This window comes from Pleurodeles waltl, chromosome 4_1 (genome assembly GCF_031143425.1).
Source record: "Pleurodeles waltl isolate 20211129_DDA chromosome 4_1, aPleWal1.hap1.20221129, whole genome shotgun sequence".
NCBI lineage: Eukaryota > Metazoa > Chordata > Amphibia > Caudata > Salamandridae > Pleurodeles > Pleurodeles waltl.
In genome coordinates this window covers 7,638,046-7,654,594 of record NC_090442.1, presented here as the reverse complement: position 1 = coordinate 7,654,594, position 16,549 = coordinate 7,638,046, and the positions used below count along the sequence as shown (strand labels likewise).

Here is a 16,549-nt window from a genome sequence, read left to right as displayed (position 1 = left end):
GGGGGTCAGGTATAAAGACTTATAACACACTACTACAATCGGTTATCACCAACCACTGGTAGTGTCAAGACCTAGGCCCATATTTATACTCGGTTTGCGTGGAATTAGCATCATTTTTTTATGCTAATTCTGCGCAAACTTAACTCCATATTTATACTTTGGCGCTAGACATAGACAGGGTTTGCTGTTCACCCACCAGTCTCCTACAGGTGCTGCAGGAGGTAGCATGCAATAGGTTGGGTTTGAGATAGAGAGTGTCTGGTGTTCACCCACCAGTCTCCTATAGGTGCTGCCAGAGAGGGTGTAAAATAGTTTTGGTTTGACAGACAGCGTCTGGTGTTCACCCACCAGCCATGCACAGGTGCTGCTGGACAGAGTAAAGAATAGGTTGGGTTTGGCAGAAAGAGATACTTATAAAGAACGCTGTTAACATAGAAACAATCGCACTCCTGTTTGCAGTACTTGAGTAGGGCAAGTCACACAGGAGGTGGTGTTGTCCCAACCCTCCTCAATGCTTACACAATTGTCTTGCCTTTATTCTTTACATCGTGAAATCTTGACTTTGAAATGCATGATGAAGTTACCCAGCTGGTGGTCCATCTGAACAACGAGGAGGGGACCTGATCCTGTACCTTCTGCAATCAATGAGGATGAGGAAGAGGCAACCAACAGGTTTGAGGCTTATGAGTCTGTGCCTCCACTTTAAGCTGTAACTGAATGTTAAATCAGACTTTTGACACCTCCTTCATGAGGAAGACCCTAGACCAGTGGTTCTCAACCTTTTGACTTCAGTGGACCCCTGCGTCATTACTGCAATCTGAGGACCCACACTGAGTCACTAGTGGAAGCCGGGGACCTCGGACTAAGCATTTTTGATTTTTTTAACCACAAAACTATGGACAAAAAAACACAAAAACAAGCATTTAGCAAACAAATACACAAACGAAGAAATATTTTATTTAATGTGCAAAAAATGAGAAATCAACATTTAAATTCTAATAGGAGGTTTGTAGCTTTTCTAGTCCATCTGAGGCCACTCATCGTCCATACTATATTCTGTTTGATGCGCTTGCACTGCTCCCACAGATCAATCTGGGGCCACTCATCGTCCATACTATATTCTGTTTGATGCGCTTGCACTGCTCCCACAGATCAATCTGAGGCCACTCATCGTCCATACTATATTCTGTTTGATGCGCTTGCACTGCACCCACAAATGAATCTGAGGCCACTCATCGTCCATACTATATTCTGTTTGATGCACTTGCACTGCTCCCATACATCAATCTGAGGCCACTCATCGTCCATACTATATTCTGTTTGTTGCGCTTGCACTGCTCCCACAGATCAATCTGAGGCCACTCATCGTCCATACTATATTCTGTTTGATGCGCTCCCACAGATCAATCTGAGGCCACTCATCGTCCATACTATATTCTGTTTGATGCGCTTGCACTGCACCCACAAATGAATCTGAGGCCACTCATCGTCCATACTATATTCTGTTTGATGCACTTGCACTGCTCCCATACATCAATCTGAGGCCACTCATCGTCCATACTATATTCTGTTTGTTGCGCTTGCACTGCTCCCACAGATCAATCTGAGGCCACTCATCGCCCATACTATATTCTGTTTGATGGGCTTGCACTGCTCCCACAGATCCATCTGAGGCCACTCATCGTCCATACTATATTCTGTTTGATGCGCTTGCACTGCTCCCATACATCAATCTGAGGCCACTCATCGCCCATACTATATTCTGTTTGATGCGCTTGCACTGCTCCCACACATCAATCTGAGGCCACTCATCGCCCATACTATATTCTGTTTGATGCGCTTGCACTGCTCCCACACATCAATCTGAGGACACTCATCGCCCATACTATATTCTGTTTGATGCGCTTGCACTGCTCCCACACATCAATCTGAGGACACTCATCGTCCATACTATATTCTGTTTGATGCGCTTGCACTGCTCCCACACATCAATCTGAGGACACTCATCGCCCATACTATATTCTGTTTGATGCGCTTGCACTGCTCCCACACATCAATCTGAGGCCACTCATCGCCCATACTATATTCTGTTTGATGCGCTTGCACTGCTCCCACAGATCAATCTGAGGCCACTCATCGTCCATACTATATTCTGTTTGATGCGCTTGCACTGCTCCCACAGATCAATCTGAGGCCACTCATCGTCCATACTATATTCTGTTTGATGCGCTTGCACTGCTCCCACAGATCAATCTGAGGCCACTCATCTTCCATACTATATTCTGTTTAATGCGTTTGCACTGCTCCCACAGATCAATCTGAGGCCACTCATCGTCCATACTATATTCTGTTTGATGCGCTTGCACTGCTCCCACAGATCAATCTGAGGCCACTCATCGTCCATACTATATTCTGTTTGATGCGCTTGCACTGCTCCCACAGATCGCACTGCTCCCACTCATCAATCTGAGGCCACTCATCGTCCATACTATATTCTGTTTGATGCGCTTGCACTGCTCCCACACATCAATCTGAGGCCACTCATCGTCCATACTATATTCTGTTTGATGCGCTTGCACTGCTTCCACAGATCAATCTGAGGCCACTCATCGTCCATACTATATTCTGTTTGATGCGCTTGCACTGCTCCCATACATCAATCTGAGGCCACTCATCGTCCATACTATATTCTGTTTGATGCGCTTGCACTGCTCCCACAGATCAATCTGAGGCCACTCATCGTCCATACTATGTTCTGTTTGATGCGCTTGCACTGCTCCCACACATCCATCTGAGGTCACTCATCGTCCATTCTATGTTCTGTTTGATGCGCTTGCACTGCTCCCACACATCCATCTGAGGCCACTCATCGTCCATACTATGTTCTGTTTGATGCGCTTGCACTGCTCCCACACATCCATCTGAGGTCACTCATCGTCCATTCTATGTTCTGTTTGATGCGCTTGCACTGCTCCCACACATCAATCTGAGGCCACTCATCGTCCATACTATGTTCTGTTTGATGCGCTTGCACTGCTCCCACAGATCAATCTGAGGCCACTCATCGTCCATACTATGTTCTGTTTGATGCGCTTGCACTGCTCCCACACATCCATCTGAGGCCACTCATCGTCCATACTATATTCTGTTTGATGCGCTTGCACTGCTCCCACACATCCATCTGAGGCCACTCATCGTCCATACTATATTCTGTTTGATGCGCTTGCACTGCTCCCACAGATCAATCTGAGGCCACTCATCGTCCATACTATATTCTGTTTGATGCGCTTGCACTGCTCCCATACATCAATCTGAGGCCACTCATCGTCCATACTATATTCTGTTTGATGCACCTGCACTGCTCCCACAAATCAATCTGAGGCCACTCATCGTCCATACTATATTCTGTTTGATGCGCTTGCACTGCTCCCATACATCAATCTGAGGCCACTCATCGTCCGTACTATATCCTGTTTGATGCGCTTGCACTGCTCCCACAGATCCATCTGAGGCCACTCATCGTCCGTACTATATTCTGTGTGATGCGCTTGCACTGCTCCCACACATCAATCTGAGGCCACTCATCGTCCGTACTATATTCTGTTTGATGCGCCTGCACTGCTCCCACACATCAATCTGAGGCCACTCATCGTCCATGCTATATTCTGTTTGATGCGCTTGCACTGCTCCCACAGATCAATCTGTGGCCACTCATCGTCCATACTATATTCTGTTTGATGCGCTTGCACTGCACCCACAGATCAATCTGAGGCCACTCATCGTCCATGCTATATTCTGTTTGATGCGCTTGCACTGCTCCCACACATCAATCTGAGGCCACTCATCGTCCATGCTATATTCTGTTTGATGCGCTTGCACTGCTCCCACAGATCCATCTGAGGCCACTCAACGTCCATGCTATATTCTGTTTGATGCGCTTGCACTGCTCCCACACATCAATCTGAGGCCACTCATCGTCCATACTATATTCTGTTTGATGCGCTTGCACTGCTCCCACAGATCCATCTGAGGCCACTCATCGTCCATACTATATTCTGTTTGATGCGCTTGCACTGCTCCCACAGATCAATCTGAGGCCACTCATCGTCCATACTATATTCTGTTTGATGCGCTTGCACTGCTCCCACAGATCAATCTGAGGCCACTCATCGTCCATACTATATTCTGTGGCCACTCATCGTCCATACTATATTCTGTGTGATGCGCTTGCACTGCTCCCACAGATCAATCTGAGGCCACTCATCGTCCGCCTGCACTGCTCCCACAAATCAATCTGAGGCCACTCATCGTCCATACTATATTCTGTTTGATGCGCTTGCACTGCTCCCACAGATCAATCTGAGGCCACTCATCGTCCATACTATATTCTGTTTGATGCGCTTGCGCTGCTCCCACAGATCAATCTGAGGCCACTCATCGTCCATACTATATTCTGTTTGATGCGCTTGCACTGCTCCCACAAATCAATCTGAGGCCACTCATCGTCCATACTATATTCTGTTTGATGCGCTTGCACTGCTCCCACACATCAATCTGAGGCCACTCATCGCCCATACTATATTCTGTTTGATGCGCTTGCACTGCTCCCACAGATCAATCTGAGGCCACTCATCGCCCATACTATATTCTGTTTGATGCGCTTGCACTGCTCCCACAGATCAATCTGAGGCCACTCATCGTCCATACTATATTCTGTTTGATGCGCTTGCACTGCTCCCACACATCAATCTGAGGCCACTCATCGTCCATACTATATTCTGTTTGATGCGCTTGCACTGCTCCCACACATCAATCTGAGGCCACTCATCGTCCATACTATATTCTGTTTGATGCGCTTGCACTGCTCCCACAGATCAATCTGAGGACAGCAACTTAATTTTCAGCCTCAAATTTCGAATTCCTTAACATTTACAGAACGTTTAAAAAAGTTTCAGTTGTACATTTTGAGCCTTTTCTTACATACACTTTATTAATCTCTTAACATTCTTTGATTTTCTAAGCAGTCACAGGGCCCCCTGAGTAGGTTCACAGACCTCCACGGTTCCCTGGGGCACAGGTTAAGAATCACTGTCCCAGACGTACATTGCAGTATTCTCACTGAAGAGCTGACAGAATGTGAGTGAATGAATCAATCAATTTTTATTTTAGAATCAATGTACATTAGTGTATATTGCATGAAAGTGTTACTTCAATAGTACAGAAGAATACATCAATGACAAAAATGCATTTAACATCAGTTATTCGATTCATAAACAGTAGTAGGGAAACAAGGAACTGCCACACCAAAAGTATAACTTGCATCCAATGTCTAAAAACTAACTTAAAGGAATCCATAGTTTAAAACACCAATGGCTAAATGGCACTTGCAAAAATATCTTCCAGTAGCTTCCTCCAACCTATGAATGACATGAATTGTTAGGCTAATTATGTCAATTTATGACATAAAATTCACATACTTAGACAGTTCCTCTCTAGTTTCAGTATGTTTCATACCTTTGGCCAATTATTACAGAACACTTGGGTCATGTGATATTAGGTGGAAAGGTATTACATATTTACAGTTTCTCGCATTAGCTTTTAAAAAAAAAAGAAAAATAGCGTTATTTTCTTTTTAAGGGCAACAATACATTGACAAAAGCAGCTTGCAAAATGCAATTCTGTTTTCTTATTATCTGTCTGCTTGGATCACACTACTGGCTGTGTGAGCGACTGTGTGCAGCTCCTTATTCTGCACATCTGCACTGAAAGCTAGAGACAGATTTCTTATCAATCAACAACCCATTTAAATTATTCAAACATCCTCACTGCCCTCTGCCCAGATGCAGAAGGCAATTCTGTGAACCACTGCCATGCCACGCAGACAGGTAGGCATGAGGCTAGGAATGAAAAACTTATTTACCTGTGGTAATGATCCAAATCCCTAGGAGGTGTCCCCAAGACCAGTCTCAATGTTTGCAGGCAAATGAGATGAGATTCTAGCTTATTGACATAGCATATCACTGCAGAGATGTCTGCCAGGATCTGGACAGACCGACCGTGGATGGAGAAGAAAGCCTTGAGTGCCCTCCACATTGCCTGCAGTTGTAACAGAACCTGTTCTCCCAGAGTCCAAAGGCCTCTGATCACCAGATCCTGTAGACGAGCTGCCCACCCTGAAGTGGAAACATCCATTACTACCATAGCCACGGCTGAAGGGGGAGCAAAGGTCATCTTGCCACTCAGGTTCACCTCGTTCCCCCACTAAACCACTTCTGCTGCAGCACTGGGGGAGATTATGATGGAGTCCAACAGATCTCCCCTGTATTGTAGCCACTGATCGCAGAGGCATCACTGTAGGGCCCACACGTGCCAAAATTCATATAAGACTAGGAGAATGCAGGAACCCATCAGACCTAGGAGTCAGAGGACCTACAATACTGGGACTTTCACACTGTGTTGGAAAAAGGGAACCATTTCCCCTGAATGTCTGTAATCCTCTGAGGTGGGGGAACGGCGTGGGGAAGAGTTGTGTCCAGTACTGACCTTATAAAGTTGAGTCACTGGACGGGAGTTGGGTGGGATTTCGCCTCATTTGTTGAGAAACTCAGGTCGAACAGTAGGGCTACTCGACTGCAGATTGGGAGATACCACCTTTATCGATCCAAGTCTGATTAGCAAGTCATCCAGTTACGGCGAGAAAATAGGTGTGCCCAACCTTCGGAAATGCATTGTAACTACTGCAATCACCTTTGTGACAACTCGAGGTGCCGATGTTAACTCAAATGGTAGCACTGCAAACTAGGAGTGCGTAGAACCCACTACAAAACAAGATACCTCTGATGCAAATGCAGTATTGGGATGTGGAAGTACGCATCCTGCAGGTCGAGTGACACCATACAGTCTCTAGCTTCCAAAGCCATTAGCACTTGAGCTAGGGCCTGCCTCTTAAACATTTTCTTTTTGAGATGTAGTGTGGTCGGAAGCAGTGTCATCTGCGCTTCTCATCCCTCACCTGGGCCATGAAGAGCCTCGTCTCATGGTCCTTGATGACCTTTGGGTGCTTGCTCTGGCAGTAGTTACAGGACCGGGAGCCGTGGTCTGAACCGAGGCACTAGTGGCAGATGAAGTGGGCATCTGTTATGGCCATCTGCCACTCCCAATACCATCAGGGCCTGAACCCCGATCTCTTGGGAGAGGACAAGGTACTGCACTTGTTGGAAACATTTCTGTGAGAAAACTCAAGACTCTTTGAGAAAGCGAGCTCCAGACCTGCACCAAGAGAAGAAAAAGGTAACTGACATCCTTGTGCCAGGGTGAACGCTATATGGCTTCGGTAACAACACTGAATGCCACCTTTGGCACCAATGCAATGCCAGGCCACCCACCGGCAATGTGATAGCCTTGAAGATTCCTGCTCCAGACTGGCGTCTGCGGATTATGCTATAGGTGAGGAATCGTAGGTAGAAATATCCATCAGAAGTGATCTCTCTTTATTGAGAGGTGCAGCGACACTTGACTCTCATTGGTTCACAAAATCTTCAATGTGAAACATGCAGGATGTGCAGAACTCTACTGTGCTCATTCTGGTATTAAACAGCAAGTAATAGTTTCATTTCCAAGTTCTGAAAGGGACCTCGCCCCAAACTACAACTACCAGGTGCTGGTGATCGGCAAGAGGGACTCTGCACTTTGCTACTATTAATTCAGAGGAGTGCATTCGTTTAACCAGCTTTGGCTACTGAAGATGTTTCATTTTCTTTCTTCTCACATGAGTATTTTATCGGAGAACTCCTTCCTCTACGCAAGGCTGGGTTATGAGTATTTGGTGGTTCCTGCATCACAAAAGCAAATTTCAGATGATTCAGAAAGCTGCCGCCTATCTTATTTGTGGTCATTCTTTACTCACGAGGCAGCACCTACTTTTAAAGTCCTTTCATTCACCAGCAGAGTTTATAAAATGAGGGTTTGTTTTTGCTTATAAACATAAATCTGAATATCATTTGTGTTTCTTTTCTACTCAAGGTTTCAGAAATGTATAGCATGGAGTCAATAGTTCTGGATTTTAGCTTCTAAGAGCTGGAATTCTTTACTTCTGAAGATTCAATTTTTACTAAACTGTCAAACTTTCAGAAACCTATTAGGAACTAAACTTTTCAACATCTTTTCCTCCTATCAATAATTTTGCCAATTATGCATTCTATCCTTGCACGAGTCAGAATATGGTTGAAGGATTCTCTGCAAATAAGAAACGCATAAAATATATTGAGCCCTCCAATCTCCCAAGGATGCAGCTGTTGAACCCCACTGGGGAAGTACCACTATGGTGGGTGCATTTACGAATGCATGTGATGATGGAAAGAGCATCCCTTCTCCAGCATTAGGTCTTGGAAGGTAAATGCCGACTACTGCAAACATTAACCCAGATAGTTACAGCTCACATTTCTTACTTTCACTTCTCGTGCTTTTGGGAACTGTTGTCTTGCTGCTGTCACTGAACCATCAATGTTGCATAAAGCGCCCAAACACCACAATCAGCTATGAATATTCTCGTGTGTGCTTGTTGAATCGGTATGAGTGTGTTGGGTTTATATGTTTTAGCACTAATACCAGAAGTTAGCTGAAATACACGTGTTAGTCCAAGCATTGGTCATAGTGTTGCTTTTACAGGCAGCATGAGCAGGTGTGCTTGGGTGTTTTTCTTTATAACTCTACTTCATCAAAGAAACACTTTTCCTTTTAGTCCACACTCTGCTGATGTCTTAATGTGTTGCTTACAACTTCTTTTCTTTTTGTTAAATGTAAAGACATGGAATAATCAATCACTGAGAACAGACACTTATAATTCTACAACTATCTGTGTGTTTTTATTTACTTACTAGCCGGGGCTTCTATCATCTACTTATCATCAATTGGCATTAGAATGTCCCACATATTTGTAATGTTATCATCTTCGGGAATTCATCGAATAAAGCTCTTCTGTTACTCACTGCACTTCAATAGTTTTTAATCTTTGTGTGTTTGCTGATGGCTTTGGAGGTCTGATAACTGACTAAAGCTCTTCACACATTCACTGCATCTGAATGGCTTTTCACCTGTGTGTATTCGCTGATGTTTCCTTAATGTTGAAGATGCACTAAAACTACTTCCACACTCACTGCATTGGTATGGTTTTTTGCCTGTGTGTGTTCGCTGATGTTTTTGGAGATCTGATATTTGACTGAATCTCTTCACACACTCACTGCAGTTGTATGGTTTCTCCCCTGTGTGTGTTCGCTGATGGCTTTGGAGGTGTGATAACCGACTAAAGCTCTTCACACATTCACTGCAGTTATATGGTTTCTCCTGTGTGTATTCGCTGATGCTGTTTTAGGTTTGATAAAAAACTGAAGCTCTTTTCACATTCACTGCACTTGAATGGCTTTTCTCCTGTGTGTATTCGCTGATGATTCCTTAATGTCGAAAAGTCACTAAAGTTACTTCCACAGTCACTGCATCCGAAGGGCTTTTCCCCAGTGTGTATTTGCTGATGTTTCCTTAATGATGAAGATGCACTAAAACTATTTGCCCACTCGATGCAATGATAAGGTTTTTCCCCGGTGTGTGTTCGCTGATGTTGTTGTAGTGTTGATAAGTGGCTAAAACTCTTCACACATTCACTGCAATGGTATGGTTTCTCCCCTGTGTGTGTTCGGTGATGTTTTTGGAGATCTGATAAATGACTGAAGCTCTTCACACATTCATTGCAATGGTATGGTTTTTCCCCAGTGTGTGTTCGCTGATGTCTTTGCAGGTTTGATAATCGACTAAAACCTTTCACACATTTACTGCATCTGAATGGCTTTTCTCCTGTGTGTGTTGGCTGATGGTGCTGTAAAAGGGACGAGAAACTGTATGTATATGATTCTTCTTTCTTGGTTAGTGTCTCTGGGTCGGGTCTATATTTGTCTACAGCCCATGACTGTGTTTCCTGATGTGCCAACATGGTTATAAAGCAGTTGTATTATTCTCACGTTTCCTATATTTCAACGCTTGTGGGTACAGATTAATCCTCCTCCTTTTGTTGGGTGCACGCTGGGACCGTCCGTTGTACTGAAGACAGCAAAACTCCTCTTTCCTTTACCCTTCCGTTGTTTTATCCACTCCGTTGTGCTTTACTCTGGTTCCTGTGGTGCAGCCATGAAGTGTTTACGATACACCTAGCGCACTGAATTAAGGCCTGTTATCATTTTATAATCAGAGCACTGTGGTTGTCACATCATACAGATCCCGTGATCAAAGCTGGTGTTGGTCACCAGTTTATTCAGGAGGTGGTTTGTCAGTGTTGTTTCCTTAATTTTGTAGAGGTCTTTTCTTAGTCTTGTGGTGTGAAGTTGCACAGCTCAGACTCTTATGTTTACTGAATCGTCCTTCAGAGCTTCTTCCAGCATTTATCTGTCTATGTTCAGGGTCCTCAGTCTCTGACTGCACTGATGTTTTCCTGAATCCTGGAGTTGATTATTTCTGACCATTTTTGTAGATTTACAGAACCACTGTTGTTATTCATAAGCATTTCATGCATTCAAGGCTTGTTTCCTGTTGGATGCAAAGAGATTTACAATTATGAAATGCAAAAGTAACAGAAATTGAATACACAATATTTAACTGGCATAAACATCATATCTCTTTTACCATCTTTGAAACTCAGCAAGGGTTATTGCACTATACACAGATATTTAACTAAATGTTCTATTGATCATGTCACATCTACTTTCGTCTGAAAAGGAGGTGATTTACCAGTGTTCGCATAGTAACTTAGTAAAGAAAGGGCGAGGGGTGATGTAATGTTTTGAGTAGTGACCACTGATGTCATGTCACACTGCTTTGCACCTGGTTTATCTGCCTATTGGCTTTAACGTGGCATTGGACATGACATTTTGTATTCAGTTTAGCTGCCTATTGGCTTTGTCGTGGCGTTAGACATTGCAGTTGAGGCATTGCAGATGAGCTGTGTTTTTCCACATGATAAACTAAGCTTGTGTTTTTCTCCCACCGAACACTATCATGATAAAGAAGCGCTTATTAAGTGTTTTTCTCTAGTGCAGCCTTGGGAAAAGCAAGCCTCGAGGTCTTGGCCAACCTTTGACACTTGTTTTTTTTCCAACTCTGACCTACAGTAGCCAGCATTTTTTTAAAAATAATTCCCCTCTAAGAGGGAGGGCTTTCGAGAAAGTTCACTCATAATTATTCAAAGATATAAAAAGATGACTCAGTTCAGTAGCGATAAATTCCGAGACTTCAGTCAGGAGCGGGTGTCTCTTTCTTGCAGTTGAACAGGAGTCGTTCTTCTTGCTGGCATGAGAAAGATGAAGCATTTGGTGGGCCCTATTACGGTGATGAATTTTTATAAATTATTTGCTTTGCATTGCATATGAATATATATCTATATATCAATATATAAGTGTTTGTATCCTTGCATGTATATATTTGCTGTTTACAGATTGGAGACTTTTTATACATAGTCTCACGCTGTGGTTGCACATTTTGGAGGTACACTTTTTACTAATCAAACCTTCCTTCACGAACCTTGCAAAAAGATATAATAAATGTCTTCTTCAGATTAAGAAGTGCATTCCAGAGAATCTTTTTGACTCCTTTCAGTGTGCATATCTTGGCTCAGTCGAAAGTAAAGCAAAACAGGTGACTTGTCTCGAACTACTGAGACCACAACCACATACTGCAAGTTGCCAGGTTCAAGGATCCCTGGTGTATCTCCAAGGCCTCAATTAACATGTATTCAGACTACACTACAGAAGTACAGATCTCCGAGGTTCATTCTTGCTGGTCACAGGGAAGCTCCAGCAACTCAGCATGAAATATTCTCTTACGTACGTGGCCAAATTGCCTGTGGTGGACTCCGAACGCTCCCTATGTTTCACAACACCTGCAAATGCCTGCGGCTGGCTGTCTCTCCTCAAAACCGACTGCAGTCTTTTAGGGAAAGGTTATAGCTAACAGATTTATACCACTACCTCCCCGTTGGCACACCCTGATTGAAACGCCTTCACACCAAACAGGAATACTTTCCTAAACCTACTGCATCTCTTCCGAATCATGGAAGAATGTGAGTGCACAGACCTGTTCCCTACAGCCCTATCTCTGGACATAGAGAAGGCTTTTGACACCTTAGTGTGGCCCTACCAGACTGCTGTGCTAGAGAAAATGGACTTTCCCCCAGAAATACTACACAGGATGGGTATAGTACATACCAACCCAGTGGTTCGGGTGCGCACATGCGGTGAGATTTCTACTGTGGTCAGTATACATCGGGGCACCAGGCAAGGCTTTCTATTGTCAAGGATCATATTTGCCCTAGCGATAAAACCATTCACAAACCTGGTGTGTATACAGAGGCCACAGTGGGGGACACCAATCAGTGGCTATTTTGCTGGATGCGGGTTATGAGCTGGTGTACCTCCACGAACCCCACGGAACCCTCCCACAGGTGATGGAAAGGTTTGAAGATTTTTGAAGCATGTCAAGCTTAGAACTGAATTGGTCTAAGTCCTGCTTGTTCTGCTTGTGTAGTCTTACAGAACAAGAGTGGAGGGCTGCCTCTCCTGGCTCTGGGATGGTAGTATGATACATTCAAATATTTGTGGATAAATATATACCATTCTGAGACAGATTAGTTACAAAGGAGCCTGGTGAAGGTCCTGGCTGGCATGCGCAACTCCTTGATATTCTGGGGATCACTGCTTCTCTCTCCCATGGGCAGAATGACGATAGCCAAACTGCTAGTTATTGTACCATTTTTCAGCACTGCCTGTCCAGTTGCCAAAATGCTTCTATCAAGACCTTAATTCTACCCTCATCCACCTGATTTAGGGATCGGTTCAGAAGAAAGCAGCAATGCACAAACTATATGCTCCATTTGAACAAGGGCTGGGTGCCCCCAACTTCAAACTCTACCAACTGTGGTGGGCGACACAGTGCCTAGCCGGACACACCCTCACCGGTCAGTTGTTCTCTTTAACTTGATGGCTGCCATAGTGTCATGTAACAGGGACTAAGGCGTCTCCCTTCCTTACAGCCCAGAACGCATGAGCTCCTGGACGTCCACACACTGCACTACGCATTCTACTGCTCTCAGGGGATGACTTGAAGGAAGCACTGTGATTCTTATGCGTTACAACGCTGTTGTACCATGAGTGTTCTATATTCCTTATAAACTACTACTAGAAATTTTTTTGGACACTTTATGGTTGATTTTAGCACTTTCAGAGAGAGAGAGTCAATCATCCATCTGCACAGGAAGTGACATCACTGGATTGTCCATCATCCATCTGCAGAGAAAGTGACATCACTGGATTTCTGGATTTCGCAGAGGAAGTGGCATTAGCCTTCCCCCTTCCCAGGGCCCATGGAAGGCGCTCTGTGGGCATGGCTGTCACCCTGAAGGTGTGTCAAAAGCAAGCCCATCTGCACCTGATCATGCCTAGACGATGCCCAGCGCCAGGAACCCTGGTCCTCCCCAATCCCACCACTACCTCACTGAGACCCTGTATGCCCTCAACCTCAGCAGCCCTTCCACATGCTGGTGCCTTACCGCACCACACAACATCAAGGAAGTGTTCTCCTGCACTTCCTGCAAGTTTTATGCTCTTACCACACCCATCACACACCGCGTCTACACCAACAGCACCCAACAATCCACTCTCTCACACTCACACATTCCTGCAACTAGTCACACAATGCTCCGCACTCACATGCATGCTCCTCAACATCCGCTTACTCAATAACCAGGCCACAGACATCCTGGACTAAATGCCCCACGCCCTGACCTACATTTCTCACAGAAACCTGGCTGAACCCCTGCATCAGTGTAGGAGGCTGGCCTGGCTTGTAGTGGGTACCAAGGGGTACTTACACTCTGTACCAGGTCCAGTTATCCCTTATTAGTGTAGAAGAGGTATTCCTAGCAGCTTAGGCTGATAGAAGGTAGCTATAGCAGAGCAGCTTAGGCTGAACTAGGAGACATGCAAAGCTCCTACTACACCACTGGTGTCATATGCACAATATCATAAGAAAACACAATACACAGATATACTAAAAATAAAGGTACTTTATTTTTATGACAATATGAACAAAAGTATCTCAGTGAGTACCCTCAGTATGAGGATGCCAAATATACACAAGATATATGTACACAATACCAAAAATATGCAGTATAGCAAAAGGAAGTAATGCAAGCAATGTAAAGTTACAGTAGATTGCAATAGGAGCACATAGGTATAGGGGCAACACAAACCATATACTCCAAAAGTGGAATGTGAACCACGAATGGACCCCAAACCTATGTGACCTTGTAGAGGGTCGCTGGGACTATTAGAAAATAGTGAGGATTAGAAAAATAGCCCACCCCAAGACCCTGAAAAGTGAGTGCAAAGTGCACTGAAGTTCCCCAAAAGACAAAGAAGTCGTGATAGAGGAATAATGCAGGAAAGACACAAACCAACAATGCAACAACTGTGGATTTCCAATCTAGGGTACCTGTGGAACAAGGGGACCAAGTCCAAAAGTCACAAGCAAGTCGGAGATGGGCAGATGCCCAGGAAATGCCAGCTGTGGGTGCAAAGAAGCTTCTACTGACAGAAGAAGCTGCGGTTTCTGCAGGAACGAAAAGGGCTAGAGACTTTCCCTTTGGTGGACGGATCCCACTCGCCGTGGAGAGTCGTGCAGATGTGTTTTCCCGCCGAAAGAACGCCAACAAGCCTTGCTAGCTGCAAATCGTGCAGTTAGCGTTTTTGGATGCTGCTGTGGCCCAGGAGGGACCAGGAGGTCGCAAATTGGACCAGGAGATAGAGGGGACGTCGTGCAAGACAAGGAGCCCTCTTAGCAGCAGGTAGCACCCGGAGAAGTGCCAGAAACAGGCACTACGAGGATGCGTGAAACGGTACTCGCTGAAGTTGCACAAAGGAGTCCCACGTCGCCGGAGACCAACTTAGAAAGTCGTGCAATGCAGGTTAGAGTGCCGTGGACCCAGGCTTGGCTGTGCACAAAGGATTTCCGCCGGAAGTGCACGGAAGCCGGAGTATTTGCAAAAGACACGGTTTCCAACAATGCAGTCTGGCGTGGGGAGGCAAGGACTTACCTCCACCAAACTTGGACTGAAGAGTCACTGGACTGTGGGAGTCACTTGGAGAGAGTTGCTGGATTCGAGGGACCTCGCTCGTCGTGCTGAGAGGAGACCCAAGGGACCGGTAATGCAGCTTTTTGGTGCCTGCGGTAGCAGGGGGAAGATTCCGTCGACCCACGGGAGATTTCTTCGGAGCTTCTAGTGCAGAGAGGAGGCAGACTACCCCCACAGCATGCACCACCAGGAAAACAGTCGAGAAGGCAGCAGGATCAGCGTTACAGAGTTGCAGTAGTCGTCTTTGCTACTATGTTGCAGTTTTGCAGGCTTCCAGCGCGGTCAGCAGTCGATTCCTTGGCAGAAGGTGAAGAGAGAGATGCAGAGGAACTCTGATGAGCTCTTGCATTCGTTATCTCAAGTTTCCCCAGAGACAGAGACCCTAAATAGCCAGAAAAGAGGGTTTGGCTACTTAGGAGAGAGGATAGGCTACTGACACCTGAAGGAGCCTATCAGAAGGAGTCTCTCACATCACCTGGTGGCACTGGCCACTCAGAGCAGTCCAGTGTGCTGGCAGCACCTCTGTTTCCAAGATGGCAGAGGTCTGGAGCACACTGGAGGAGCTCTGGACACCTCCCAGGGGAGGTGCAGGTCAGGGGAGTGGTCACTCCCCTTTCCTTTGTCCAGTTTCGCGCCAGAGCAGGGGCTAAGGGGTCCCTGAACCGGTGTAGACTGGCTTATACAGAATTGGGCACATCTGTGCCCAAGAAAGCATTTCCAGAGGCTGGGGGAGGCTACTCCTCCCCTGCCTTCACACCATTTTCCAAAGGGAGAGGGTGTAACACCCTATCTCAGAGGAAGTCCTTTGTTCTGCCATCCTGGGACAAGCCTGGCTTGACCCCAGGGGGGCAGAAACCTGTCTGAGGGGTTGGCAGCAGCAGCAGCTGCAGTGAAACCCCAGGAAAGGCAGTTTGGCAGTACCAGGGTCTGTGCTACAGACCACTGGGATCATGGAATTGTACCAATAATGCCAGGATGGCATGGAGGGGGCAATTCCATGATCTTAGACATGTTACATGGCCATATTCGGAGTTACCATTGTGAAGCTACATATAGGTAGTGACCTATATGTAGTGCACGCGTGTAATGGTGTCCCCGCACTCACAAAGTTCAGGGAATTGGTCCTGAACAATGTGGGGGCACCTTGGCTAGTGCCAGGGTGCCCTCACACTAAGTAACTTTGCACCTAACCTTTACCAGGTAAAGGTTAGACATATAGGTGACTTATAAGTTACTTAAGTGCAGTGTAAAATGGCTGTGAAATAATGTGGACGTTATTTCACTCAGGCTGCAGTGGCAGGCCTGTGTAAGAATTGTCAGAGCTCCCTATGGGTGGCAAAAGAAATGCTGCAGCCCATAGGGATCTCCTGGAACCCCAAT

General features: G+C 45.5%; 1 protein-coding gene across 1 annotated transcript in view; it reads right to left on the bottom strand.

Moving 5' to 3' along the window:
- Positions 1-4,974: 4,974 nt before the first annotated feature.
- Positions 4,975-16,549, bottom strand: part of LOC138287226 (zinc finger protein 239-like) — a 35,245-nt gene continuing 23,670 nt past the window's right edge. The window contains exon 2 of the mRNA XM_069227580.1: positions 4,975-10,572. Within this exon, the coding sequence (XP_069083681.1) occupies positions 9,329-9,982 (654 nt within the window). The 5' untranslated portion in view covers positions 9,983-10,572 and the 3' untranslated portion in view covers positions 4,975-9,328. The remainder of the gene's footprint in view (positions 10,573-16,549) is intronic.